Source organism: Dromaius novaehollandiae, chromosome 2 (assembly GCF_036370855.1).
Source record: "Dromaius novaehollandiae isolate bDroNov1 chromosome 2, bDroNov1.hap1, whole genome shotgun sequence".
In the NCBI taxonomy this organism is placed as follows: Eukaryota; Metazoa; Chordata; class Aves; order Casuariiformes; family Dromaiidae; genus Dromaius; species Dromaius novaehollandiae.
In genome coordinates this window covers 118727417-118755401 of record NC_088099.1, presented here as the reverse complement: position 1 = coordinate 118755401, position 27985 = coordinate 118727417, and the positions used below count along the sequence as shown (strand labels likewise).

Here is a 27985-nt window from a genome sequence, read left to right as displayed (position 1 = left end):
GAACCAAAACCATGAAGAATTTTAGTATGGATTTTTAATACTGATTTTTATGCTCTCTCTTACAGACGCTTTACAAAACTCAGGTTAAGGAACTGAAAGAAGAAATTGATGAAAAAAATAAAGAAACTCAAAGAAAAATGCAGGAATTGCAAAATGAAAGGTATGCCCACTGTATTTTTCAAGTAGAAATATGTTTTTCCCCATTGTGTGGTCTCACTCATGAAGATTTTGAATTGGCTTTAAAAATTTTTTTAGATCCTTTAGAAAATGGTCTCAAAAGTATTCCATAATGCTTTGTAAGATGGCAAATAGTTAGGATGTTACCTATGCTGACTCATAGAATATGAGTTATGGTTAAAATGGTTATTCATATTTGCTTGGACTAGATTTGTAGTGTTTGAAAGAAGAATTATGAATTCTGAGAATTTAGCAGGTTGTAAAATTTTGAAAAACTATTCCAGTTGGTAGTAGTTGTAAATATGATCGTAAAACATCTTTATTTGATTATATTATCCTGATAATTATTACATAAATTTTTAGAGTCAATGCAATAATTCAAGAAAAACAAAGATAATGAAAAAATCATATTTTAATATAATCTTAATTACAACCAAACCTATTATGTTAATCCAGCACTTTGTTGTGAGTGACATATTATTTTCAAAGTTAACAAATAAGGAAGCATGTTGTTTAAGCTTGTTTTTACAATTTACTGATTTAATTTATTTAATATATTTTTATCCTGAAGAAGGGGACTCCAGCTTTATGCATTAAGCAGAATTAAATTTCCCGTTTCTAAAACATAGGTCTTTTCTGTTACACAAAAATGCATCAGAAAATTATGCACAGTATTCATTGTGCTTTTTGGTGGGGTGAGAAAAGGAGAAAGATAAGGCGTTATGCTAATAAGTATGATGTAAGCGGAAAATACCTGTTCACTCAGTGCTGGCAGGAATAGTGGGTATCTAGTTTAAAAGGGAAATGAAGGAGAGACGTCCTTCAGTCCAGTTGCTTTTTTCCCTCTTTTCCCACTATCACTTATTTCTAATAGATTCTTTTTATTCTTTCTCTGTTTACCACAACTTTGTGTTCATTATAAATATCTTCTCACCTACATATGAATATGTGAACTGTGACGCACTCTGAGTATGCTTTGCCAGTTACCTGTTTGTAGTAAAGGCCTGTATTTATTACAGTCATATCAAATCAGTGTGTTCCATGGTAATACATATTTCATTGCATGTTTAAGGCATGTTTTTATTTTGCAGTGCAGGAAGGACCTCTGTCATGTATTGCCATTTCTACTTTCCTTCCCGTGCTGTGGGCTGTGTCGTGTGTTGCTGGGCACATCTGACTATGCTATGTTGGCCGCCCTGCTTTATATGGACTTCTTTGCAGGCAAATATAAATGAGCTCTGCCTGTACTCCAAGCAAGTGCAAGAAAGTTTGACTTGTATGCTGAACTGCTAAGGAGTTGTATAATTATCTTAACTGCACCTAAGTTAATGCCCCTTCCCTCTCAGACTGTAGACAGAATTTGCAACTGTCTTTCTGCAAAAGATTGCATAGACATAGAACTGCTGTATGTTTTCAGAAGCTCTATGAAATTTCCATTATTTCCCAAATGGTCTGGAGCACACATCTTCATGAGCATTAATCATACGTGAAGAAGTAGCTGGTAGTGATAGGATTTAGTGTATTTTGATGGACCACGCTGCGTAGTATTTTATTTTATTTTTTTATTTTATTCCTCAAAGGCAGGAGGATTTATGATACCTGGTTTCCTAAGGGTTGGTGTTTCATGGTTGGTTGAAGTTTTAATTGAATTACAGTAAGCTTGCTGCTGTAGCTTGTGCTTCGTAGACCTCAGAAGATCGTAACAGAGCATGCTGTTGTGTAGATTTTCATTGGGCAGAGCTTCACCTACAGTTTATGCTTAATAATGCCCTAGAGAATGTGTGTGGGAAGGGAAACCTTGAATGAGGAGAGGATTCTCTGGGTCTAATTAGAAACAGATTAGAATTTTTCATGATTAGGGGATTTATATCAGTGATTTCCCATGTGGATTCTCTGATATCTACTGACAGTTGATTTTGCACTGTAACTTTCTCTTCAGTTCAGGTCTCTGGCCTCTACCTGTTTCACAAAATATTCAAACATACATCATCTTTGGGGTCTCTACTCTTCTGTCAAATATGGTAGAAGATGGGCTGTGTGCCTGAAGGTTACTGGGAGACTTTTCTCTTAGCTGTGTACGCAAATGTATGGAGTGTAGTCTTGTAAATCTTGTTTTCATAGGTAACGAAGATGATGACAGTTCACCGAATGATATAATCTGGGTTTATAATCTGGGTTTATTCATTCTCTATGAAAATTTTAGATGTTTTGCATAGGGAAACATAAAATCTGAATATCCTTTTAACAGAGAAACGCTCACTACCCAATTGGATCTAGCTGAAACCAAAGCTGAGTCAGAACAGTTGGCACGTGCGCTCCTTGAAGAACAATATTTTGAACTGAGTCAGGAAAGCAAAAAAGCAGCATCAAGACATAGACAAGAAATGACCGATAAGGACAGCATCATAAGAAGGGTAAATTATTCTGTTATAATTAATATCTATAGATATCCTCCAGTTGGAAACAGAAACTAGTGTTTTTTTCTAATTTGTAAAGTCTTCTTGTGGACATAAGTGATGACTATTCAAGTATCTGAGTTGTGGACTCAGCTGAGTGCTTAAACATTTAAATCCCATCATTTGAACTCCTAAAGAAGTACAGACTTGGTGAGAATCAGAGCTGAGGCCAGACTGAAAGTCAAGCCAATATCTGTAAATCAGTTAATCAGCCTTTTCCAGTTATTTCTTGTCATTGCTCAATATCTTTTTAAAATATTTGTAAATTTGTATAGCTGTGTATTAGTCTTATTGCAAAATTATTTAATCTTAAAGGAAAAAAAAAAAGCTTGAAAGTCTTGCTGTCCCTCCTTCTCACATCCCTGCCCCTCCCCGCCTCACCGTAAGCTATAGAAAAACACAGGTTTGGAAGATCCTGTATAGGATAGCTGTTGAGTATTGGTATCATATTTATAAACACATCTCAACCAAAAGGTCTCAAACAATAAGCCACATGTAGTGTTGTCATTTTATCATTACTGTTTTTCCCATTTAGCATCATGGGTACAGATGCTGTGAAGACTCATGGGGGTGTTGCTCAAAGTTGCTCGAAGTTTTTTTTGTTAGTACTATCAAGTATACTATATCTCTATGTTAAAATGGTGGAAGTAACCTTTGTTACACCAGTAGTGTGTATGTGTTTCCTCTTCTAAGCTCTCCAGAATGCCACAGTTTCCTAAGAAACTTTCAGATAGCTCTGTACACAATCATTCCTGTAGACTTCAAACAAAACTTTCATGGATGCAGTTGTGTCTGTTTTTAATATGTATCTGTAGAGTAGCTAGCAAAGGGATCCTGCCTGTGTCTTCCGGCAGCTAACATATTCAAAGCATAATGGCTTTCCTTTACAGTTTTTTTCTTTTTTAACAAACCTATGTACATATTTATGTATATACACTTTGACTCAGACCAAATCTAGTTTTATTTTTTATGCCAAATTATACCTGTTTTTCATCATATATGAAAGTTATTCAGCAATAGATTCGATGGTCTGAAAATAATGGTAATGAATGAAGAAGAGTCTGAATGCAGGAATTCTGTCATCTATTGACTGCTGTTTTTTCTGAATTCAGCGGATGTGGCCCCTAGGTGCTACATCTTCTGAAGTGCCACAAAATTAATTGAAAACTGTCACATCCAGTCACTGACAATCTACCTAATTTTGCTTAAGTTGTGCTTGTAATTATTTCCTGAGATTTTGGAAAGTGTTGTCAGTTCTGCAAAGATCATTAAAAAAGCCTCTTTCTGGAGCAGCTGTATTTTGAGCCTCCTGGTGAAGCAACAAGAGCTTAGAAGTAAGGTACTGTTTTTTAAAATTCAAAAAGATAAGTGTATTATCTTGCATATAATCTAAGGATGACATTCTTTGTAAAAGGCTATTTTAGATTTAAGGTTATTTAAAATAATAGTATTACAAATATTTTTAGAATATACGGCAAGCTTATTTTAAAATGCATTTGTTTTCATTTAGCTGGAAGAAACTAATAACACGTTAACCAAAGATGTTGATTTAATAACAAAGGAAAATTCAGAGATCAGTGAAAAAATAAAGAAACAGGAAGAAGGTATGTTATGTTTGGCGTTTTAAATTGTCTATTATGAAGCACAATTTAATTTTAAGTTTATGTGGAAAAAATGGAAGTGGGAAATGTGAAAACACATTGCTGGATGTCTTCCATAGTATTCTGAGTTGAAATGGTTTGATAGAAAATACCATCAGTCATTGCTTTTTTTTAATCTTGAAAATCTATCTTCCCTGCAAATTGCCACTCTTTCTACTTCATTGCTTCCATTTCCATGTTGTACCTTCATTGTTGAAAACAATTAAAACCTCAGCGCAGTAGGCAGGAAGACTGAGCGAGCCAGCAGCTTTGAGTAGTTCTTAGTTTATGGAGTTTGTTTCTTTAGGTATTTGAAATTATTTGTTGATAGGAGTTTTGGTGGAGGAATCCTTATAATTGGAATACACAGTTTTGACAATTTTGAGGACAAATCAGGAGACTGGAGGTGTGATAGAAAGATCTGTGGAGTTGAGTAACTGGCGGGGGAGGGTACTTAACAAAACTGTTTCCTGTTTAAAGAAAGCGTTTTGCCTGTTTTCTCTTTATGCCTGACTTGAGAATCTGTTCAGAATGCAAGTCCAGTCATATCACTCTTATTCTGTTGTGACTACTCACTTAAACATTTTTGGTACTGCAGAAACACTTCTGGTATTGCAAACTCCAAGGAAAAGGGGGCAACAAATTTAGTCATCATCAGGAAACAAAAATATAGATATTAACTTTAATATTTCATTCTGGTGCCATTCTAAAATATCCTCCTGGCCATTTTCTGTCATTGCAGTAGTATTATAGCAGTAACCTTTATCACTGCAAACTGTATTTTGCATGTTATATGACAAAGCAGGAATATGGAGAAAAAAACCCCGTGCAATTGTAGAAGTGATTAAGCTTAGAAATATTTATTTTGCCCTAAAATATCTGAGAAAGTTGAAAATTATTTTAACAGAATACAAAATGAAAAAAGAAGAGGAAATCAATAATATTAGAATGCATTATGAGAAGAGCATCAACACTGAAAGAACTCTGAAGACACAGGTATAACTATCTATACAGTTTAATAAATGAATTAGTAATTAATTTTTATATCAGATATTTTCATTTTACTGTTTTTTGTGTAACTAGCTCCTAGGGCTTGTGAGATGAATTTATGTTAATCAAGGTCTGTAGTATGCATTTCGGTATTCTAACATGAGTAAAGGCTGTTTACATTGGTGAAATTTTGCAGGGGCTACAGATATGTTTTGCTCTACTGAATGCTTTTCTGTAGTTATATTTTGGGAGATCTAAACTTTGTAAAGCTGTTGATGGAGGTGATTGGAAAAGCTGGAAACTGGGGATGTTCTTTTTCAGCTCTCTGATCATGTACTTTGTCCATTTGAAATGGATGTCAGTTTGATAGATCCAGAAACAAAAAAGAGATACAGATGTGTATTTGTGTTGACATATTTTTAGTTTTGGGCATACTTGTGATATTTTACTGAAATACAAATTAAAGTTTCCCATTTTGTTTTAACAAACATATATATATTTTGATCTAATACTCGAACTAGAGGAACTTGGGAGTTTTGTGTGAAACTTACTTGTATATATATATCATCCTTACTGAGTTCCCTTTTTCTCTTTCCTAACAGGCTGTCAACAAACTGGCTGAGATCATGAATCGGAAAGATTTTAAAATAGACAGAAAGAAAGCTAACATGCAAGATTTGAGGAAGAAGGAGAAGGAAAACCGAAAGCTACAATTAGAGCTTAATCAAGAAAAAGAGAAATTTAATCATATGGTAGTGAAATACCAAAAGGAGCTCAATGAAATGCAAGCGGTAAAATATTCTTTGTTTTTGTCATAGTGTGGAAACCTCTCCACAGGAAAAAATGTAATAGGCTACAGAATTTTAGTGAGGCAGATAACTTGACAAGTGTGCAGCTGTGCTTGTTATCATTTATCATTGATTTCCCCTTTTGAAATTCTTAACTGTAGAAGTTACTGATACATTATGAAGACTAAAAAAGTGAATGTTGTAGTTTGTTTCACTGCTAGATAATCTGCTTTTAAAAAAATTGTAATTTAATAAATCAATGAGACTATTTTATACTTTAATGCATTGCTACATCTTTGATATTTAACTATTTTCTAAGAAGGTAAGAGCACTCCTATTAATAATGCTATCAAGTGTATCTAGAGATAGGTTGGAAAAAACTTAGTAAGGAATTTTGTTTTTATAAAAATTTAAAAATACTTTACATTGCACCCATATTTTTGGTATCATGATAATTGTGCATGCATATATAAATACAGCAACTAGCAGAAGAATCTACATACAGGAATGAGCTACAGATGCAGCTGGATAGTAAAGAGAGTGACATAGAACAACTACGAAGGAAAATTTTGGACCTCCAGCAAGGAATGGATTCTACCAGTGTTGCAAGTCTGCAGCCAGATGAAACAGATGGAAATCTTTCAGGTAAGAGAAAAGCACATTTGGACTACTTGATTTTGTGTATGCACATAGTTTTGGAATATATGGTCCATTATTTCTGTCTTTCAAACAATTTGCTGCCTTTTAAAAATACCTTCTGGCTATCTCTTTCTATATCACGTCTCCACTTTCTATCATGTTTATTTTAAAAAATTCATGTCTTACCTGCTTATAGGTAGGTCTTAATTTCTTCTCATGTCGCTCCTTTGACTGAATGGCTTCATATTATTATAATTTTTTTCCATTTCTGTAGAAAGAATATCTTTACATCTGTCACTGCTGCTGTTTGATTATAATGAATACAATGTGCTATAGATCAGAGAACTCAGCATTTCTACAATATCGTGACTGTATCTTATATCTCGAATACAAAATTGCCTTGATCATGTTCATTCTTATTCATAGTCATGTAACACCTTTGTGGCAAGTGGTAGGAATTGCCTATGTGAAAAATAGTATCAGAAATTATCAGAATATAGTGCATTTATAGCTGTATGGTTCTCTGATTCAGCAGATGAAAATAAGGATAAATAACACAACTTTACTAGCTGTTCCCATGTAGTTCCAGTTTCTGGCATCGCATTTTGAGAACCACTACTGCACTTGATAATGATTTCTTTTTTGCAGTGCTTAAATAGTATAATCAGGTACTAGTTTTACATACATGATCTATTTCTGTATCTCCAGATACAAAAAAACTTTTAGCAATAATAAGATGTGTTCAACTGTTCCTGTATTTTAGAGCTAGGTTTATTTTCAGCATACAGTTATATAATTATTATTATTATGTATTTTATTATGAAATTCACAATAAATATGCTTTTCTTACAATTTAGTTTGATTTTATTGTAGGAAAATATATTCAGATATATGAAAATAGAGTGGTATTTTAGATATTTTAAGACCTCAGTGGATGAGTAATAGGATAAAAAAAAAAATTTTTAGGTGTCTCTTGCTGTTAATGCACTTTTGCTGCTCAGATTTCCACATTCTACCATTTTCCTCGAGATCTTAAAAAGATTGAAACTGCAGGTAGGTTACAGGCCTTAGTGTATGTTTTTACATAGTTATTTTTTTCTGTGTCTGTTTTTGTCTCCTGTCTTCCCTTAGTATATTTTTTTCTTAATCTAGATGTTGATTTTTAAATGAATTCTGTTCTAAAATACATTTTCATTCAGATAATGATATGGTCCATTTTTCATCTTCCATTCTGCACAAGAAGCCTTTTGCATTCTGACACAGTTTGTTCAGTAAAACCCTCAGGCTATGATCAACTTGTGAAGTAAATGTCTGCTTTAGAATAGATATTTAGGTTTTGGTTTAGAAACATCTTTTGGGTCAAACTTCCACTGAAACTCAGTATTGGAGATTCTTGCAGCTATTAGATTTGTGAAGTAATAGCTCTTAACTGGCACCTACTAGGAACTCTGTCTGGTATTTATGAGCTGACAGTACTTCTCAGGAGTTTTTCCTCTTAGATATTAATTTTCAATTTACTCCATATAGTGTGGGATCATAAAAGAAATCAGATCTTACTCGTTAAGATTTTTTATTTCTTTTTCCCCTCAAATTACTATTTGGAATCAAGCCTTATGCTTGATAGCATCTCCTAAATGAAGAAAGGTACCATTTCTAATGTGTTATTGAAAATTTTTGAACTCCTAGAACTGGAAAGCTTGACTTGTTCTGCAACAAAACAGACTAGATTTATTCTACATAGAGCAGTCTTGAACTTCCTTGCTTTCCTCCTGAGTTTATTTCAGCATAATGGCTGCTTAAAGTAAAAAAACAAAAACAAAAAAGCTTGCCTCTGGCTGGTAGCATCTTCTCTATTTTCTTCTTAAGGTAGTTGTGTGTCAGGATGACCCTGTTGATCTTGGAAAAATTGTAGGAGTATGCTTTTTACTTGTCTGTCTCATAATGTACGTTATTTCTGGTTTTCCCTTTGGAGACAAATGTGCATAATCAGGCTTCTGGTTATAGGACCTGCCACTTCAATTTTGGATCAGAAATTATTATATGTGCAAGATCTTTTCAGGTCAGCTATAGCTTTTCCACTGTTAATTAGAACATCACAATTATTGGAAGGCCTTCTTATGGTCTTTCCCGTCCTCTCTCATACTCATGACCCCTCTGACTTTTTCTTTCTTTTATCAGCATTACATTTTTCTTTTCTTCTTTTTTTGCCTTTTTCTCTACAAACACCTGTGTTGCTAGAGTTGTGCTGCTGGTGTTACTGTGTCATACAGGTAGGGCCGCCGCCTTCAGATTATTAGGGCCTCTCATGTACATTGCTTAGCAGTAGATTTGGATTATGTCCCTACATGCATTTGTTTGAGTGAGGCCCTGTGTTGATCAGCATCTGGATAAGAAGCAATTTAGCTAATTAAAAGAGATTAAGTGGCATTAGTATAGGCCAATTTCACACAGTAGACAGAGGAAAGTAGAGGGTACAGAAGGAGGGCCACAGCATTATGGGCAAGAAAAGAAAGCCAGTCTTCAGGGTAGAAACACCCAGTGGCATAGGAAGAGGAAATTATCCAGCACAGGTATTTTTCTGCAGTCCAAATAATTCTTCAAAACAGAAGAAGGCAGACCACAGCAATTCGTTTGGTACAACTAAGTAATACAAAGTTGTTTGTCTTTAACTGTGTGCCAGGTTCCCATTGCTTCTGTAGCACTTCCGTAATTTTTCTCAAATGTTTTTTGAGCTATTTTGGTTGATAATTTTTTTTTGGCAAAGAATCCATACATAGACATTCCTTCTGAGCACCTTGGGTAGCCTCTTGATCAGAGATGCGTCTGATGGGTTGTCAGTAGGATTGGCTGATGCATCTGTTCCTAAGAAAAAGACATTCTGTAAAAATTTTTAAGTCAAACCGTAGAATATTAAATAAGTAATTATAGTATGATTTATTCAGTTTCTTATTCTCTAGGTCTCACTAAAAATATCACCGAGGAGAAACAAAAGCATAAGATAACGTAAACGTATACATAAAAAATGACTCTGGTCTCAGTTCTGGAGGGTGGGCAGTCACTAGTTTAAGTGAGGACAAACTTGGTGTGAAACTATGCGCTGGTAATATTGGCAGAAATCCAAAAAGACTCCTTGCTCTCATGCATGCCAGAGAGCTTCAGACTATGGGATAGTCCCTTTGCAAACTGGTGAGCTTACGTTAGCAGGCACCGGAGAGGCTACAAGGGTAAAATTCGTAATTTACAGGAAGAGAATCTTGTGAATCTTTGGGGTCAGCAGACTTTGCATTTGCCCTCTAAGGATATATTAAAAGAATTCCTAATACTGAGAAAAAATTAAAAAAATACTTCTATGTATTTGCCAGGAGGTGCAGAGAAATCAAATGGTAACACACTTCACAGCTACACCTCACTTGGAGGTGGTTTTGTGTGTCATTGAGCTAAAGACTCCTTCAAGTTCTGCTAGTTCCGCAGCTAATTCACACTGCTCCCAAGGTTGGGATTGGATCATTTAGATGAGCACTGTTCTTAGGCTGTGTATCTTCTGGATAGGATCATGACTTGGAGGAAGATTTCTTTCATATTTGCTTTTAGGCATTTTCTGTAATTCTCACTGCTAATAATTGATTCAGCTGAGACACCAGCTCATGTCTCAGTTGATGTCTCCAGTGCTAATAGAATCCTTGCTAGAACAGCTAAGTATTTACTATTTAATGATGCCTTTAGAATACCTATTCCTCCTGACTAGACTCAGCAAGTCTTAATACTTACGTGACTGTAAATAGAATTGTTCTCAGAAAACAATACATAATCATGAACTTAAGGGTTTTTTTCTTAATCAGAAGGGCGCTTGACCGTGCCCTTAACTGAAATAATTTTTTCCTTCTGACTGGCAAGATAATTTAAACAATTGAGCTGCACTAAAGGTTTAACTCCCGCATGTAGTATCATGTTAAATAATATTTTGAAGAAATTTAAGATAGAACAATAAATGTGGATCATATAGGACAACAGTTTTTTGGAATATGGGACACATGTATGGCTTAGTGAAATGACTGCATGGAAGCTGTCACATGATTATGCCTCAGAGCAAGATCCAGTGATCCTTAGTGAGGTTTGTGTCAAAATATCAAAAGACAAACAGGGGAAGGAAATCAGTCAAATGGAAAAGGTGGATGGAAATGAATTATCGAGGAAATATGTCCAGGTTCTTGGTTGCTATGGAAAGAGTCTGAAGAGTAAGAATTCCTGAACATTAAAAATATAGGCTGTACTACTCTTCACAGCATCTGTATTTTTCAGCTCCAAAATAAAAAAAAAAACCCAAAATCTCAGAATTAGCACTATCATGATCTGCTTGTGTGTTTTTATTGAAGATGTGGATTGTTAGAACTCATGTTTATCATGCCAAATCATGAGGAATCATGGCCACAGGAATATTAGTCACAAAGATGTTTAGAATGTAAATCCATACTGTAATACTTATACAGAGATAACTTCAACATGTACAGACTTCACAGAAGTCTTTGTTCATACCCTGTTTGTGTCCAACTACTCATCAGATGTTTTTGAGTCCTCTCTTGGCTTTTCTACATTGGGAATACAAAATACCATTTGGGGATTCTTTCCAAAATACAGCAAAGTTGTCAGGCAGTAGTTTTGAGCCTGTTTCTAAAGACAAAGATTAAAGGGTTTTTTTTTCTTTTTTTTAAGTCTAGGTAGCTCATGTTTTCTTAATTTCTTAATCAGAGCACTCATAAATATTATTCTCCTGGATCAAATATTTGTGAAGTGTCCAGATGAGCATTTGCAGTTATGTTAACTAACTCTGTCAAGGGAAATAAATGCACTATAAATATCAGTCAAGACAAACCTTTTTGTGGCAAGGTTGGAATGAGAGAGCTCATCTACCCTCTCAAGAGCACGTTTGGTTCCAGAAGAATGTAAGCTCTGTTGGAAAGGAGTACATTCTGAAACTGTTTTTTTCAACTGCAAGATACTCTTCACAGCTCAGAAATCTCTCATTCAGATAGAATTTGCTTACTGAAATAGACTTGTAGTAGGCAGAAAAGAATGTCAACCAATTCATTTTGAATAGCTAATCCACTTTCTACTTTCTTTGCAGTTCTTTTCAGAACATGCTGAAATAGAAGTGAACTTGGCAAAATACTCTAACACTGGCCTTATAAGCAGAGCAATACCTGATGCACCTTTTAAAATGTGGTGTTATTGGATCGTTCCAGATTTTCGTATGCTGCAGTTTCCCCGAATGTGTACTTTTTGTTAATTCACAGTAGTTCACACTAGGTTCTTTAGTGGCAGTTAATCACTTTACTTTGCAATTTAGGACTTCAGCTGTAGAATATTTCTAAGATTTCTAAAAATGGAATATCTTTCTCTTGATTTAAAATTAAGCATCAAGGAACAAGTTTTCAAAATAGAGTAAATATTAGCCATGGTGCTGACAGACGTCAAGGAAATAGATTGCCTTTTTCAAAGCTGCTGAATGTCGAGAACTGTGGGGAAAAAGTCAAAAATTCGTTGTATCCCTCCCTCTCCAAATACTTAAGCAGCTATAGGAGGCAGAGAAATACAGAATTTTCCAGATATATTTCATAATGGAAAGAGTCCTACGCAAATGTGCTTTGCCTGTCTAAATCTCAATGGTTCAGTGGCCCTCCTTTTTTCAAAGTATTTTGAGGATTTTCTGTAGTGTGTGGAGAAATGTTAAAATAAAATTCTATTTAGAGTGTAGTCCACTTTTAAATACAATACGCTGTAAGGCTAATGTGGGAAAGTGGGTTTTTTCTTTTTTTCTTGGGTAATTTGAATGCTTTGTAGAACATCAGGCTGTCAGTCTCATTGTAATTTTAAGTACCACAGTATATGGGCAATACCTTTTATATGTTTGGATATATTCTCAGAGCTTGCTGGGCTGAACCTCACAGAGCTTTATCCCTTACAGTAGTTCCTTTTTACATAAGCATTTGTGAAGAATGTTTCAGTATATTTTTAGTTGATGTTCCTAAAGTACTCAGTGCTATCAGTTTTTAAGGTTATTGTAACAAATGCATGTGTTATAAAGCTATATTTCTGTGTTCTGACACACTTTTTAACAAATCAAAATTTTATGATCATTTTAAATTGTTTTCACAAAATTTTCTTCAACTGCGAGGTAAGTTTATAATTATGAAGTAAAGTTTTGGTTACAAAATTATGAGCTTTCTTACCATGTCATTTTAGATTAATGGAATCAAGATAGATTCTCACTGTTACTGTGTGGCTTCCTAACTTTAAAAATATCTACCAAGAAATATGAATAAATTAACAGTATCAATTAGCTGGAGGACCTTTTTTGTCTATGGTTCATAGTAACCATCAGAGTGTTAAGTTTCTTGTGGTACTTTCTATCATTCATTGTTATTTCAGTAGTTATATGGTAGGAAAATGTTATTACAATACTCACTGGAAAATTGTTCACTGAAAATTGAATAAATTATTTGTCTCTTATTCTTTATATCTAGTTGATTCTTCCTGCATTCCTTATTTATTTATCTTCTATGCTTATCTTCTGTGAGTAATGGGACACCTGTGTAATTTTGCTTGCTCTCTTGTGCACTTTTTCTGTTTTTTTCCTTGGAAAATGTGGGTCTGGTTTGTTTCACTTGCTGCCTTTTCCTGCTGAATATTTTCATATACTCCTTCTCAATGTCAAATGATATTTATGTTGAAAATCTCTTAATCATCCTCCATTTAAGCTGTAACACATTTTCAAAGCAAAGTCTTTTCTGCCTGGCTCTTTGCAAACTATTTATGTACAGTGTTAGACGTTGGCATCAAGGAAAACAGCTTCACTTTATTCTGCAGTAACTGTATAATAAAGTGTCGGCTTGTGATGAAGCGTGAAATAAATGCTTATATCTTCATTTTATTTAGCTGTGCTTTTTCTGCTTTGCTGACCTGTTAGGTAATTGCCTATTGCCGCATGTAGTACATTTTCCTTTCTAGTAATAGCTTGTCTTCTGTCATTCTGCTTTATTATTATATATTTAAAATTGTTTAATACATTTTTTTTTAAACCAGAATCAAGACTTGAAGGTTGGCTTTCAATACCAAACAAAGGAAATATAAAGCGACATGGCTGGAAGAAACAGGTACAAATGGTTTTTTTTCTTTTCCTCCCTTGAACAGTTCTTTAGGCATATGGTAATGACAGTCTTAGCTTTACAGCTTACGTTTAAGAAACAGAAAAAAACAATTCTATTTAGTAGGTATATATTACTTTATTGAAAGAAAAAGATACCAAGAAAATTCAAGTCCTGAAATCAGGAGTAATAACGTTGTGTAGATTTTCGAAAGGTGGGTGAGGAAATGCTTCACGGTTGCTGCCTTGGATCCATTAATAAAACCCATTTCTCCTTTGAGTAAGCATCCTTATATTTGTGTTACTGAGAAATAAGCTATTTGTGCAACTTGGCCAACAGAAAATTCTGAGAGTAGTGAATACCACTCATAAATGTTCTGAAGGGCATAGAAGAGTCCATCACATAGTCCTTTCTGACTGACGGTCTGCAGAGTGGGAAGCACAGGTGGTTTCTTCAGGTTTTTTACCTGATACTGCAAATATTTTTTTTTTTACAGTTATGGTTATTAAAGTTGCTTTGGGGGTTAGTGGACAGAACACTTCTGGCCTCATATAAAAATGCAGAACAGTTCACCATGAAGGTTTAGTCTGCCATAAAGAGAACAGTTTATGAAATGTCTTCCAAGGGACTCCTAGTGAGAATGCTGCTATGATTTTGGCATGTCACAACAAATGGTAGGGCCTCTTGTTTTATCTTGGTCTTTATTCTCACTGTAACTTGTCATGTACGATTTCCAAGGACATTTCTTTCTCCCTTATTTTAAGATAGTCACTCTCACTTGGAAAGAACTGATTTACTTTCAGAAATTCCTCTGCGGAGGAATTCCCAATCTAAAGAAAGCAGTATTGTTTTTCCTCTGCAGAGGATATTGTAACAACACCTGCTTCAGGAGAAATACCAAAAAGGAAGGCCTTGCAGAAGCAGGCTAAAGTAGAGGTATAATGTCATCTCTCCTCTGGTTCTTCGACACTTCAAATGTCCTGAGATGCCTATAAGTTTAGAACCAGTTTCTGATTATGTTTCCTGGCTTTCCATCTCCCTTCTCTTTGACAATAATTTAAAACTATTTTGTTTAACAAATTGCAAAAATGAACATGGACAATAGGATTTTGAAAAATTTGCAACCAATTTATATGAAATAGTTTATTATTTCCCAGCATCTTCCTTACTTAATTTCAAATACTGGTCTTTGAATATATTCAGCTAGTTTATTCATGACACTTTTAACATATCTCTCTAACTTTTACTGAAAGGTCCTTCTGAGATGCTCTTACTTACATTCATATTTTACCACAAGTGGCAGAATTGGTTCCTGCAAAGTTTAAAGCAGAGGGACTTAATTTCTGTCAAAGAAACGCTTAAGTGTATTGGGTCTGAAGGTGTTGAACTCCTTCTTCAAAATATTCCATTTTCTGTTTGGTTCACATGACCTTCTTCATAACATCGAAGTGGTTTCAGTTCCAGATCTACCTATTTTTATATCAATGTCAGACCTCCTTGGGGAGAAAGTGTGCTTGTCAGTTAAAACCCCTACCAATTCTGGTTTGCGGAGAGTGAGTGTTAAGCTCTACCCTATTTCAACTATTGGCTGCTCAGAGTATTCCCCACAGACCCTCAGAGGAGGGGCAAGGTAAATGAGCACCACTTTGAAATTGCTTACATACCACAGTCTGGAACCCAGGGTTTGTTGAAGATACTTGAAATATTTCTCAGTTAGTTTCAAAGGATATCAGTCTTTTCTATGCCTTTCACTTTATTTCCCTGTTTGGTTAACACTAGCAGAGCTGCAGGAGATCTGCAAGACAAGGTTGAGGCTGTTATTGCTGCCATATTTGAGTCAGGCAATAAGTGTTTGAATGTTCTTCAGATGTCACAAGAAATGTAGCTATTTGTAACTTTATTCCAGGACTGATGCAACAGAAGGGCAGACCTGTCACATGTATTGAAAGTTGTTCTGTTGGATTGCTAAGGCTATTTGACTCCTGCTGTTTCAGAATTGATTCTCCAGGTTGCTGTCCGACCTTTGGCAGTGCTCATAAATGGAAGTGACAGTGCTCAGGCACAAGTCATATAGCTTTATTCCATTCTGGAATATCTAACATACTGTATCTTTCTTCTGTCAAGACACATCCGGTAGCCTTTTCTACTTGTCTTCTAGAAATAAAGTATATTCATTTACCCTCTGATGATGAGATTTAGAGATTTTCAATAAATGTAGCTTCTCCAGTGAAAGACTCTATCTGTTCTTCTTTAGGCTTGCCCACTATGGGCATGCTCAGTTTTCTTAAGATATTACAGGCAGTTACTCTGTTTGTACTTTCCTAGTTTGAATAATAGTTCTCGCATGTTGAAGGAATTTGAGCTACAAATGTATGCCTCTTCATAAAATGAATCACAATGGTATGATTTTTTAAACCAGCTGAGGTTCAAACCAGTGAGACTGTAGTGAGGGGCCATGGTTACTTACTTATGAGTTCCATTGACTATACTATACCGCGTCAGAAACACAGCTGGCAAGTACTCAGCCTCTTCAGGTGCTTCTGTGCCAAATTCTCCTGCACTTCCAATTTTGGGGTTAGTGGAGATATAGAGCTTCAAATATAGCATGCCCAGATTGATTTAAATTAATAGGAAAGCAAAATTGCATTAGCAGAGTAATTTGATTGATGTCTGAGTTATAACTTCAGCTGCCGTGTTTCTGACTTAAATATCAGTAGTACTGATGTTTTTGCCCTGTGCCCTCTGAGTCATTTAGCTTAAGCTAGAAAGGTGTGAGTGTGGAAAAGACTCATTTGAGAACACTTAGCTTATAGCTAAGACATAGCTCAAGCTAACATTAGAATGAATTAGCCATAGTTTTATCTAGAACCCCCTTTGTATCCCAAATGGAGATGATAAAAAAAATATCCTTCAAATACCACTGTAGAACGAGAGCTTCTCTCAGAACAATTTTTTATATTGTTGTAACAGGAGAGATGTTGAGGCTGTTGTAAGCCTTATAGCTAACTTGTCTTTTGGAAAGTTAAATTTTTCTTTCACCAAAACTTAGAGTGTGATGACTGAATTCCATCTCAGTCAGAATTTGCATTTGTTAATATTCTTCTTAAGGCCTTACCCTTATCTTGAAAGGCAGAGGTGCATACAAAGGCGAAGAGGGCATTAGCTTTCTGTTGAAGTAGATCAAAGGAATACAAGCACAAACTCTTTTTTTCTTCAGTGGGCATAATTACAAGAGGCTCATGTCATTACAACTTACCCTCTGCTTAAGTTGATCAGGCTTTGTATTAAAGAATGATGCTACACCAACCGTAATTCCTGACTAAGGGGCTTGAAGTCCTTTTAGTCAGAAGCAAAAAACACCTCCTGTGGCTTCTTTAGATACATTTCAGTAATTGAGACATGCACGGCTGTAGCATGCAGCTTGTTTAGTACATTCAAAACATTATTTTGCATACCTACTAGTGTAACTTTCAAGTTCAGTTTGTGAGGTCAGACGTAAAGTCCCTGTATAATGAGGAGGTTCAGCCTGCTCTTGCAGGAATAGTGAACACCATTTACCTGAATCATCAGTATCGATACTGTGCAGAAGCCCATTCAGTTATCTACCAGTAAATGAAATTCAAGACAGACTCTGTATTCACTTTCTTCTTTCCCTTCCCCTTACTTCTGGGTTGTATTACACCTGAATATGGAGCTGAATACAGACAGAACAGTCTGTCTTTTTTAATTCCTCTGTAATACCTCATACCTCTTAATACTTTGTTTACAAAACATCTGAAACCTCAGGGAGGGAGCTGCCACAGCTGTCACTGAGCTCCTGCTTACAGACAGTTTGACAAGACATTGGACTGGCAGCTCCCAGGGAAGAGAAGCAAGCAGCAAATTCTGTAGGCCTGAACTTACTGGGAAGTTTAGGTTAGAGGTGTTTGAGCTTAACTGGCCTATGGGTTACAATGCTGTACAGTTTTTTCTGAGCAGCTTGCTTTGTTTTTCCTGTCATATGAACATATGCTTATAATTCTGTGTAATTGTAAGCAGTGTTGGAAGGGTGTCTGTGTGCTTTAGGTTGAGGATAACTTCATTGGGCTTCTTTTTTTTCTTTTCTTTTTTCTTTTTTCTTTTTTCTTTTTTTTTAGTGTGAGTTCTAAGCATGCTCACTATTTGGGAACTCTCTTGAAGATGGGGCCTGTAGTCCAGTGTCCTGGCTCTGTTACAGTGCCTTCCCAGTATCTCTTTGCATATTTCCTAGAATCCCATGCATTCTGGAGTACTCCACTTTTTCAGGGGTGTGAGATAGATATTATTATGCAGATTTTGAGCAAGGTTTTTAAAACACTTAGGCAGGAGAATCTTATTGGCACATCACCTAATATTTCTGTTCTTTAACATCTTTACCACTCCGGAAAATACTGTGTGGTTTGACATTTGCAGCGACACATAAGAGAAGAATGTCCATCTGTTTCCTCCTCTTCTGCAAACCCTTCCTTTACTGTCTCAGTGTATTCCTTGATTTGAAACATATACCAGACTATGCCATATTCTCTCTTACTGCTAGTATGATTTTGTTCTTTCTTTTTCCAGAGCTTTTGCTCTGTTCTGTATTTTTCCAGTCCATTACATAGAAAATGTAGGAAATAGATTCTCCCAGCTCCAGCTATTTTAGACTACCAGTTGTTTGGCACAAAGTACTAGCAAGTCCTGCGAGCCTCTAGACTAGAGGAGATGTTTACAGCCTAATCACCAAGTGATGGGTTCTGCACTCCAGGAATTGCTCAGTGATGCAGTGATTTTCATAGCAACATTTAAGTAGCATCTGAATTTGGCGAGCTACCTGTATAGATAGATAGACTTCAAGAATCATCGCAAGCATTTGAGTGCTACAGTGACAATACATTAATAGTTTTTGATCATTGCAGCTGTAGTATTATACAACTGTCAGTAGTATGGCTGCCTGGATGATGATTTAAAAATCTTCTGCTACTAGTTAAAAAAACCCCTTAATTTATTCAGACTTTTAATGTGCATATGGGAGCAGAGTGTGATAAATACTGCTTTTTAAAATGCAATTTTAACTTGTTTTTACCCTTTCTTTTCCCAGTATGTTGTCGTGAGCAGTAAAAAGATACTGTTTTATAATGATGAAAAGGACAAGGACCAGTCTAATCCATCCATGGTACTAGACATAGAGTAAGTAAAGCTACTGTTAGTTTGAGATGCAAATCAGCAAAAGAGCATTGCATGTAAAATGACTGATAAAAGATCTGGAAGCTAGGAATAAAAATTCCACAAGTAATTTTGAATTTCCCTTGGTATTTCAGGATGCAGGAATTATGTTATTTCTGTTATCTTTAAGAGAAGATCCTGCTTGTTTCTTTGTTCTACTATTGCTGAAAGCTAAAGAGAAAAAAAAAAAACACAAAGTAGTGTGGCACTGTGCTATTAACTAGTTGGAATTTATGGAAGTGAAGCGCCTTGTTACCACAGAGAAGGATAGGAGACAGTGGAGCATACATGTTATGCTACCTCTTTTTATACCGTGTTCCCTTTTATCTGTACTGGCTAGTTATATGGGTAGGTGAGGAGCCATGGCTCTGTCCCCCTGACACTGCCTGTAATGACTGATTTGTCCAGTTTAACAGAGCAATCCTGATGCTTTCTGAAACAAGACATGATAGACATGGGGCATGGTGAAGCCAGAGACAGGTTCTCTGATTATAGAGAGCAGCTCATGCCTTTTTTTCATTGGCTCTCTGAGCAAGGATTAGGGTTGATCAAGCCCAAAGTGTTTCTAACTTTTCCAGGTGGTAACTGTTTATTAGAGTGGAAAAAATAAATGAATTGTAATCCCTACACATTGATTATACAGGAGGAAAAACATCAAATATCACTGAAGCCCATTGCTGTTATATGACTGTGTGTTTGAACACCTGACCAATATTGTGGGACCTCACAGAGTAATAACTGCAAAATGGTTTTAAAATTCATGAGTATGTGTATTGGTGACTAACAAATACAGTGCTGTGGACGGAATCTCAAACTCAGGAAGTGCTTAAGCTGCCAATTGCTGTTAACCAGGAAAAGAATCATTCTCTTTTTGAGTTGTTTCTTATACTGTTCATAAACATCTCTTAAAGGTAACTGTTGAAAATAGATTGTTGGGCTATATGGACTTACGGTCTTGATCCAGTATAGGGTGTTGTTTGCTCAGATTTTAATAAAATCTCCAACACCTCATGCCCCAGATTGCGTTTTGTGACCCTCTGGCATTGACTGATCATCAGCTGAGAAGTTGATTTAGTCAAAAAATTAGTGAATATTAATATACTTCATAGAGTTACTCCATCCAGGATTATCAATATGTTTTTTAGCAATAATCAGCTAGGCTTCCCAGTGTTTTGAGGAAGAATTTGAAAGCCTTTTTCGCAAGTAAATTTGCCATGGTGGATCTTGAACCCATTATAAGATTGTCCTCTTTCCATGCTATGAAATGTTTTATTCTTACTTGGACAGAGAAGATCTGTATGGTTTATGAGTGAGTTCCTAAAACCGTATTGCAGCCTTGAAGTATATGGTATTGCTTGCATGAACAAGGTTTGTTTATAAGAATTTCAAAGCAATTTGATAACTCTGTTGTAAGAACTTATATGGTGTTTGAGTATTTTCTGAATCTTGTTTCTTTTAATTCTAGTAAACTGTTCCATGTCCGACCTGTAACTCAAGGAGATGTATATAGAGCAGAAACTGAAGAAATTCCTAAGATATTCCAGGTAAAAAGAAATGAATTATTTCTTTATAATTCTTTTCAAAAAGCTTAGCAGCTTCACTGAAAACGTATAAAAATACCTAGTGTTTCAACAGTAACATGGTAGTGTTCTTTTTCAGATTCTGTATGCTAATGAGGGGGAATGCAGGAAGGATTTGGAAGTAGATTCAGTGCAGCCAGCAGAGAAGACAAATTTTCTAAATCACAAAGGCCACGAATTTATTCCAACATTATACCACTTCCCAGCCAACTGTGAGGCCTGTGCCAAACCTCTTTGGCATGTCTTTAAGCCCCCTCCTGCCTTGGAATGTCGAAAATGCCATTTGAAGAGCCATAAAGACCACCTGGATAAAAAGGAGGATTTAATTGCACCATGCAAAGGTATATTCCTGTTTTTTGCATCCTGTATTCTCTGCATTTTTATCCAGACTTGTTAAACCATTGGATGCAAACAAAAGCACTTAATTTAAAAGTGTGCTAGTCTTTAAGTTTATAATCTTAGATTTGAAGGCTGCTGTTAAAATAATAGACCATTAAGACTGCTTTTGAAGAGGCAGCAGTGGCAGGCCTCTGTAGGGAGGCCTTTGGTGGTGTAACTGGTGTTGTTCTGCTGCAGACCCAGAGAGTACAAGGTTCCCAGGAGGTTGTGCCCAGAGACTCAGCAGCTACTTGGTTTCCAGACCATTCTCTCCGTCCTTATAGATGGCCGTTAGGGACATGGCAGTACTGTGTCATCCAGGCTGCGCTAGCAGCTTTGAAGACTGTCTCTTCAGCCACTTAACAGGTTGCAAGAAGGCTTTCTTCTCTTTGCTCTTGCAAAGTGGAGTATTTTGGGTGTATACTCTGGAATTCAGTCATAAAGCACTCACACAACTTTCCAGTTTATTAAGACTGAAATTAGCATGAGTTTCCTTGATTCTGACATCCAGATGAGAGAAATGAGAATCTTAATAGAGATTTGTATAGTTTCTTTTCGTGTTTGTAGTTTCCTGCATTTGTTGTGTTCCAAAAATATATAAACCATTCCAATATAGATGTGTATATTGATACCAGCATTCTTCCCAGTGGCACAATTGCCATATCATAATTTTTATTCTGATGATTAGTCCTAGTTTTCATTGAATCATCTTCCTTCTTTTACTTACAGTAAGTTATGATGTAACTTCAGCAAGAGATATGTTGTTATTGGCATCCTGTCAAGATGAACAGAAGAAGTGGGTGACTCATTTAGTAAAGAAGATCCCTAAGACACCACCATCTACTTTTGTTCGTGCTTCTCCTAGAACTGTGTCTACAAGATCCTCAGCGAATCAGTCATTCCGAAAAGTTGTTAAAAATACTTCTGGAAAAAATAGGTGAGAAATAAACTACAAAAGCTACAGGTTTCTTAACTCAAAAATCTTTTTATAAGTCTTATTTAGTGGGAATTTGTGTAATAATTCCCTAGTTAGAACTGTTGAACTGATGATCTAAATCTTTGCTCAGATCGTGAGAGGAGAAATAGACACAATTTTCCTGTTGTAAATTTACCAGTTCTTTGGATTTGGGAAGATACAGTAGAGATGGCAGTAGAGTCATCAACCCTTTGAGGGAAGAAAATGTCTGTGACTGACCTGCCAAAGCATGTGAGGGAGTTGGTTGAGTTTTTGGCTGTTCAAGGGCAAGGCCCAGCAGGTATTTCAGCAATGGCATTTAACAGCAGGGATGATCCACATACAGCCATCCATAGATTGACCCACAGAGCTTGTGTAAACTAGAATTCTCCCACAAATGGGGACAGAATGAGAAATTTACACATTAATGACTCAGGAATTTTTGTCTGAGGCCACTGAGAAATCTCTGGGATTCTCAGTCCATTGTAATGCCATTTCTTTTGCTGTCAATGGCAGCTTAAATATTAATTCCCTTCTTTCTCCTTGGTTGCTCATTCCCTGCCTTCTTCCATCCCATCAGTTGTTTCGTCAGAGCTGTTTATGAGCTCATGCATTAGCCAAAGCCAGATTTAAAATAGCCTTTTTTTGAATGCTAGGTTATTGTTAGTTTATTCTTAACCTGAATTGTTTCCTTATCCAGTGTGCCCCTTCCTTTTCCTCAAAACAACTGAGGGGCAGGCAGATTGAAGTGGAAACGAATGTCTTGGTCGGGAAAGAGGCTTCTTGGGTGGCAGTGCTACCAAAATAACTAAATGCAAACTTTTGCATTATAGATAGACTTTGTCTTCCTCTTTCCTCTACCACCAGCTGGTGCCCTGGAAAAGTATAACCTCTTCTGCTGCGGCAGCTGGGTTGCCCCTCCTGCCCACTCTACCAGCGCCATGAGAGAATACTATTTCGAGGGGCTCTTAGATAGTGAGTTAGTGTGCAATTTTCAGGATAAAAGTTATTACGAAATATCTGCATATAGGTTGTGATCCATTGTCATCTGTAAGAGAGATTTTTCATCCTTCAGTGTAAGGAATGCTGACAGTGAAGGAAAGTGCATTGTTACTATCTTTGTGGAATATATCCAAGGCTTCTCTTAAAGACTGAAATGGGTGAAAAGAATTATTTTAATAGAACCTCTGTGTGCATCTTTAAGCTGCATTATTTGGAACCATGTAAAACAACACTTGGAAGATCAACATCCTGATAGTACAGTTGAGAAATGCTTTTCTGTTATTGAGCATACTACTTCTTTTCTTCTCTCTGCCCTGCCAAACCTTGCCTATGTGGAGTTCACTTTCTAAAGGCAGTGCATACTTATTTTTCACATTTAGATTTTTAGGGCGGTAGTCTGTCTGTCTTTTTCCAAGAGGTTGCTTGAACTTCATTCTGAGTATGGTATTCTTTCCATTTGCACTTGCAAGGCCCTCTGGGAGCTGTAATAACTGGGTTGTTTTTTTTTAAAGCTCTGTGGCATGGCTTGCCTCTGATTATTTTTTTTGGGGGGGGCGGGGGGGGTCTTCAGTCAAGATATGCTGCAGTTAGTGTAATACACCTCCTGATAGGCTGTGAAGATGAAATTCACACACATGTGGGAACACACATACGCACACACGCGCGTGCACACACACACACAGAAAACAACACATCTGTCTGTCTTAATTCTGCCTAGTTCAAAGATTTTTGAAAAAGGTGTAGCTGTTGTTCTGTTGTAGTACCATATTAGGCAACACAGCTCTGGTATACAGATGTCTCATAGCTGTCAGCTTTTCAGTAGTTTTTTTTTTTTTTTTTTAACAATAATACCTTTTGGTTTCTCAGGTTTTTCATTTCAGATCTTAGTTTTTTCCAGGTATGTCTAGAGATAATTGAAAAAGGACAGGAGCTGTCATCTGTACTCTTTTATGGAAATAAATCAATTCTCTTATATCAATTCATTGATTCTTTTTCTTTTTATTTTAATGGAGGTATTGACTTGTGGTTGCCTTTAGCAAGAATAAGTTTGCAGCTCATTTCTTATATAATGAACAGATACCCATATTTGAAAATTTACAATAGCTCTTAAAGGAATGGGTCTGTTTGGGGAGATCAGTCATTCAGATAATTTACATTATTATTGGCATTTTTCATGTGAGAGTGGTAGAGAATTGCACACGTATTTCAGTACTGAATAGGAACTTTACTAAAATGAGAAGACAGTATTATCTTTAATGCTTATTTTCTAAAGCTATGAGCCACAGAGATACATGCAGTCTATCTAATAGCCGACCAGTACCAAAAGGAGGAGAGTGGCACCTTTCTGCTCTTTATCTTTTGTCAGCTCTTGCTTGGCAGATTACCTCAGTAAACTGGTTCTGTTTGCCAGTCCAGCAGAAAATTAATCCAGGAATGCTTTCTCTGAGAGAGAGAGGGAAAAAAATAGAAAAGAAAAGAAAGAAGGCAGGTTGTTTCTCCTTGGTTTAGGGTGTTAAAAATGATTCATGGGATGTCAGCCTGTGCCCTGATATCACTACATGTTCCATTTTATACACCTAAGAAGAAGGAAGCTTGGATTTATTTTAGCAAAGTTCACTTCTAACTTACCAGACATTTAAAGAGTAGATAATTAAACAAATTTTTTACAACAGATATTATGTACTGAACATAACTGGTGATGGCACAGCAGCTGATCTGATCTGATAGCCTGCTGCCACTGTGAGGGGTAGGATTTTCCCTCTCTCTTCCTCCCCGGTTCTTCTATCATTTGCTCCTGGGTAGGCAGCGGCACTGATCCACGTCAGTGAGGGTCTGCAATCCAGTGGTCTGTAGGGAGAAAGCTGTCGATGTCTCTTGCTGAGCTAGTGAGTGGAAGCAGCCCGCTGAGGAGCCTGGTGATTGATAAAGCTGCTGAGAAGAAAATATAAGGATGTTCGTAATTAGGGAAGGGGAGAATAGAGAGAAGAGCAATGGAGGAACAGTGGGACCTTTTCCTTACAGGTAGTAGTGAGTTGTTTGGTCAGCTGCCCTCTACTCAAGATGCTGTGCCCTGCTTTTTTTGCTTACCCTGACCTCTTTGCCTAAGCAGGCAAAGAAAGAGGAGCAGTGATGATCTTTATGCATTTAGCTTTTATCAAGTGTTTGAAAATTGTTGCCTTGTCGGACAGTATAGCAGAACCTGATCTCAGTGATGGAAACCTGCCATGATGCAGTTCAGTAACGGCATGCATGCTTAAGTTTATGCAAGTAAATTCACTTAAGGTTTTTTATTACTTCAGCGAACTCTAGATCAGGCTTCAAAGCATTGAAGTAGGCATTAAATGTGTTGCTGAATGGACACAGACTTTACTAAAAAGTCTTAAAAGTATTTGTTATACTTCATCTAGGTTTGATCCAGCTCTCTTTGTGGTTCATAGGCATCACTCTGTTGACTTGGTGGAGAGGTGTATGAGATCCAGTAAAAAGAACTTCATATATAAGTTCACTTAATTTTATTCATTACTTTAATCACTTATCACAGATAAATATGAATCAGGACTTCATGATGAACTTGCAAGCAGTTGCATTACTGATTGTAGATTTGAAACTATACAGTTACGGTGTGCTAACTTACACATATTTTATCAGCACGGTTGAGGTGTTTTATTTTAATATACTTGGACCAGGGCACCTGACAAAGTTAATGTGTGTTTGAAAAAGAAAGAATCTGGTGCATCAGCTGAGCTCTGGCAACTGCCATGTGCAGCCCTGTTGAGTACCTTTTCTTGTCCTGCAGCAGAATAGGGCCAGCTTGCATTTGCCATGAGTGTTTACCCTAGATTGTTTACTTGTAAAGCTGCAGTAACATTATCTGTCTGACCTCTGTGTTCATTTAATGATTTTTAAAATTAAGAAGAATTTGTGGGAGATTGCATAGGTATGTTTTTACATGTAAATTGAAAAAAAAATCATGTGTTATACAAAACAGAATTTTTCATTTAAGCTCTTAGCAAACATGCACTAGCGTTATGAAGCTGATTTTTATATTCATTTTTCATTAATTGTCTGTTTTTTTCTTTGTTCCAGCTAACCACATGTACAGTGCTTAATGGAATCTCATGGGATGCGGTCTGAAAAACAGGGCTTTTTTAACCACACAGAGCAGTGCAGACGGGCTGTTGTTCCTTTCAACACAACTATCACAGGCTTCAGGGTTAAGATTGCTATTACTGTCTCCTCCTTGCTTTGGCACAAAAGCACGCTGAGGGTGTTTAATTGCGGGTTTGCCTAAAGGTAGATTAGATTAATTATTACTATGTAATGCAAGTTAAAGCAAATAAAGCTTAGCTAGGTGTATGAAAAAGGTGCTGCCTTTCTGGATTACAAAAAAAAAAAGCCTGTCAATCACGATGAAATGCAGTCAGCTCTCTTTGTATCAGTGAAAGAAGACTGTTTACCCTATGAAGGGGATATTTATGTCAAGATGAGCATATGAAACTGCGTAGAGGAGGAAGGTTTCTCAATGAGAAGGACTGCAATTGCTTTCAAGACCCAAAGTTGTGTTCTTGAAGACTGCAGAACTAGCTTAAAAATGAAGCCTTATCACTTGAACTTCAGTGCCTTCACTGCAGAGTTCTTAGCAGCCTTAATGCTAATCACCCACTATGGAATGGATCAAAGTGTTAAATATTTTGTGTTATGCTTTACAAAACACTGATTCAGCAAATTTGTAAAGGGGGGACAACAAGTAATTGCATTTAATCTATGCATTTTTGCCAAGCCATACCGAATTATTTTACTATTAGAGGCATTAGAAACTAACAATAAAAAGAACCAAGTTTGGAAGCATGTTTTGGGGTACATCATTTCTATAACTGTATAATGTATTGCCTTACAATTTTAAGTGGTAACATACATTAAGTTAACAAACATTTAAGAAATGTATGCACTGTTTGAAATGTAAATTATTCTTAGAACACTTTACTGGGTTTTACATTGTCATTTTAGTGCCTTAATTTGAGATAATAGTATTATTGCCATGTCAATAAATGTAGAATTCTAAAACTAAACAAAGGAAACCTCTAAAAAACTATTGCATATCAGTGGTTTTTACTGAACTTTAATTGGTTGAAGTATTGTAGATGCTAGATACATTTTCTAAATTAAATACTATCTTTGAATGAGAATTCCTCTTACAAAGAAAGACTGGTCTGGTTCATAAGGCAAGAGATGTGTAGGCGATGCAAACAAAAACATATAACACCCAAACTCCAGGTAATTCAGGAATTTTCAGTAAACGCTGTCAAACTCTTGCTTTGTAGCAGGAATACATTCATGGTATGGGCAGTATGGTTTTATTTTATTTTATTTCTTAACCAAATACCTCCTCAGTAATTTATAATGGCTTTGCAGTTGTGTATTAAATAAGAAGCACTGGAAAACTGATTCGTCCTTAGGACGATTTGCATGTTTCAAGTGGTATTGAAAGCCACACTGATGGATATGTAATAATAAACATATCTGTTATTAATATGGTAATGACTCTGTGCTCATTTAATGAGAAATAAAGTAATTTATGGAAGGACCCTTTTGAAAATGACTGGCATGGTGTTTTCTCCTGACTACAGTTTACACTTCTTTGTAAGCATTCAGATTGCAAGAGGTTCTGGTGCAAGGTGCATTTGCAACATAAAAAAAATTTCTTACTGTTCTACATGTATAAGTAAATATCATAGTAAATATAACTTAATATAAATTGTATTAATACTGTATAAAAGAAAATAATATAATTTGTATAACTTAGTGGCCTGATGCTGTAGCAGCTTAATTGCATTGTGTATGTTCAACCGCCACCCTGAACTTACCTTGTGATTGCTGAGGTTCTCGTGTAAAGATTCTTCATCCTTCATGATGCAGGTTTGGTGTTTCAGAAATCCCACTTATTTGAGGGGAGGGAACCCAGAAAAAGGAATCTTGTTTGTTCAAAAGAAAAAAACTGACTTTTGGACGAGCCT

General features: G+C 36.1%; 1 protein-coding gene across 1 annotated transcript in view; it reads left to right on the top strand.

Moving 5' to 3' along the window:
- Positions 1-27555, top strand: part of ROCK1 (Rho associated coiled-coil containing protein kinase 1) — a 92252-nt gene extending 64697 nt beyond the window's left edge. Inside the window, exons 22-33 of the mRNA XM_026122794.2 lie at positions 66-160; positions 2426-2591; positions 4144-4237; positions 5181-5269; positions 5866-6054; positions 6531-6696; positions 13771-13841; positions 18931-19019; positions 20521-20599; positions 20715-20976; positions 21743-21950; positions 26058-27555. Coding sequence (XP_025978579.1) covers positions 66-160; positions 2426-2591; positions 4144-4237; positions 5181-5269; positions 5866-6054; positions 6531-6696; positions 13771-13841; positions 18931-19019; positions 20521-20599; positions 20715-20976; positions 21743-21950; positions 26058-26061 — 1512 coding nt within the window. The 3' untranslated portion in view covers positions 26062-27555. The remainder of the gene's footprint in view (positions 1-65; positions 161-2425; positions 2592-4143; positions 4238-5180; positions 5270-5865; positions 6055-6530; positions 6697-13770; positions 13842-18930; positions 19020-20520; positions 20600-20714; positions 20977-21742; positions 21951-26057) is intronic.
- Positions 27556-27985: the final 430 nt, after the last annotated feature.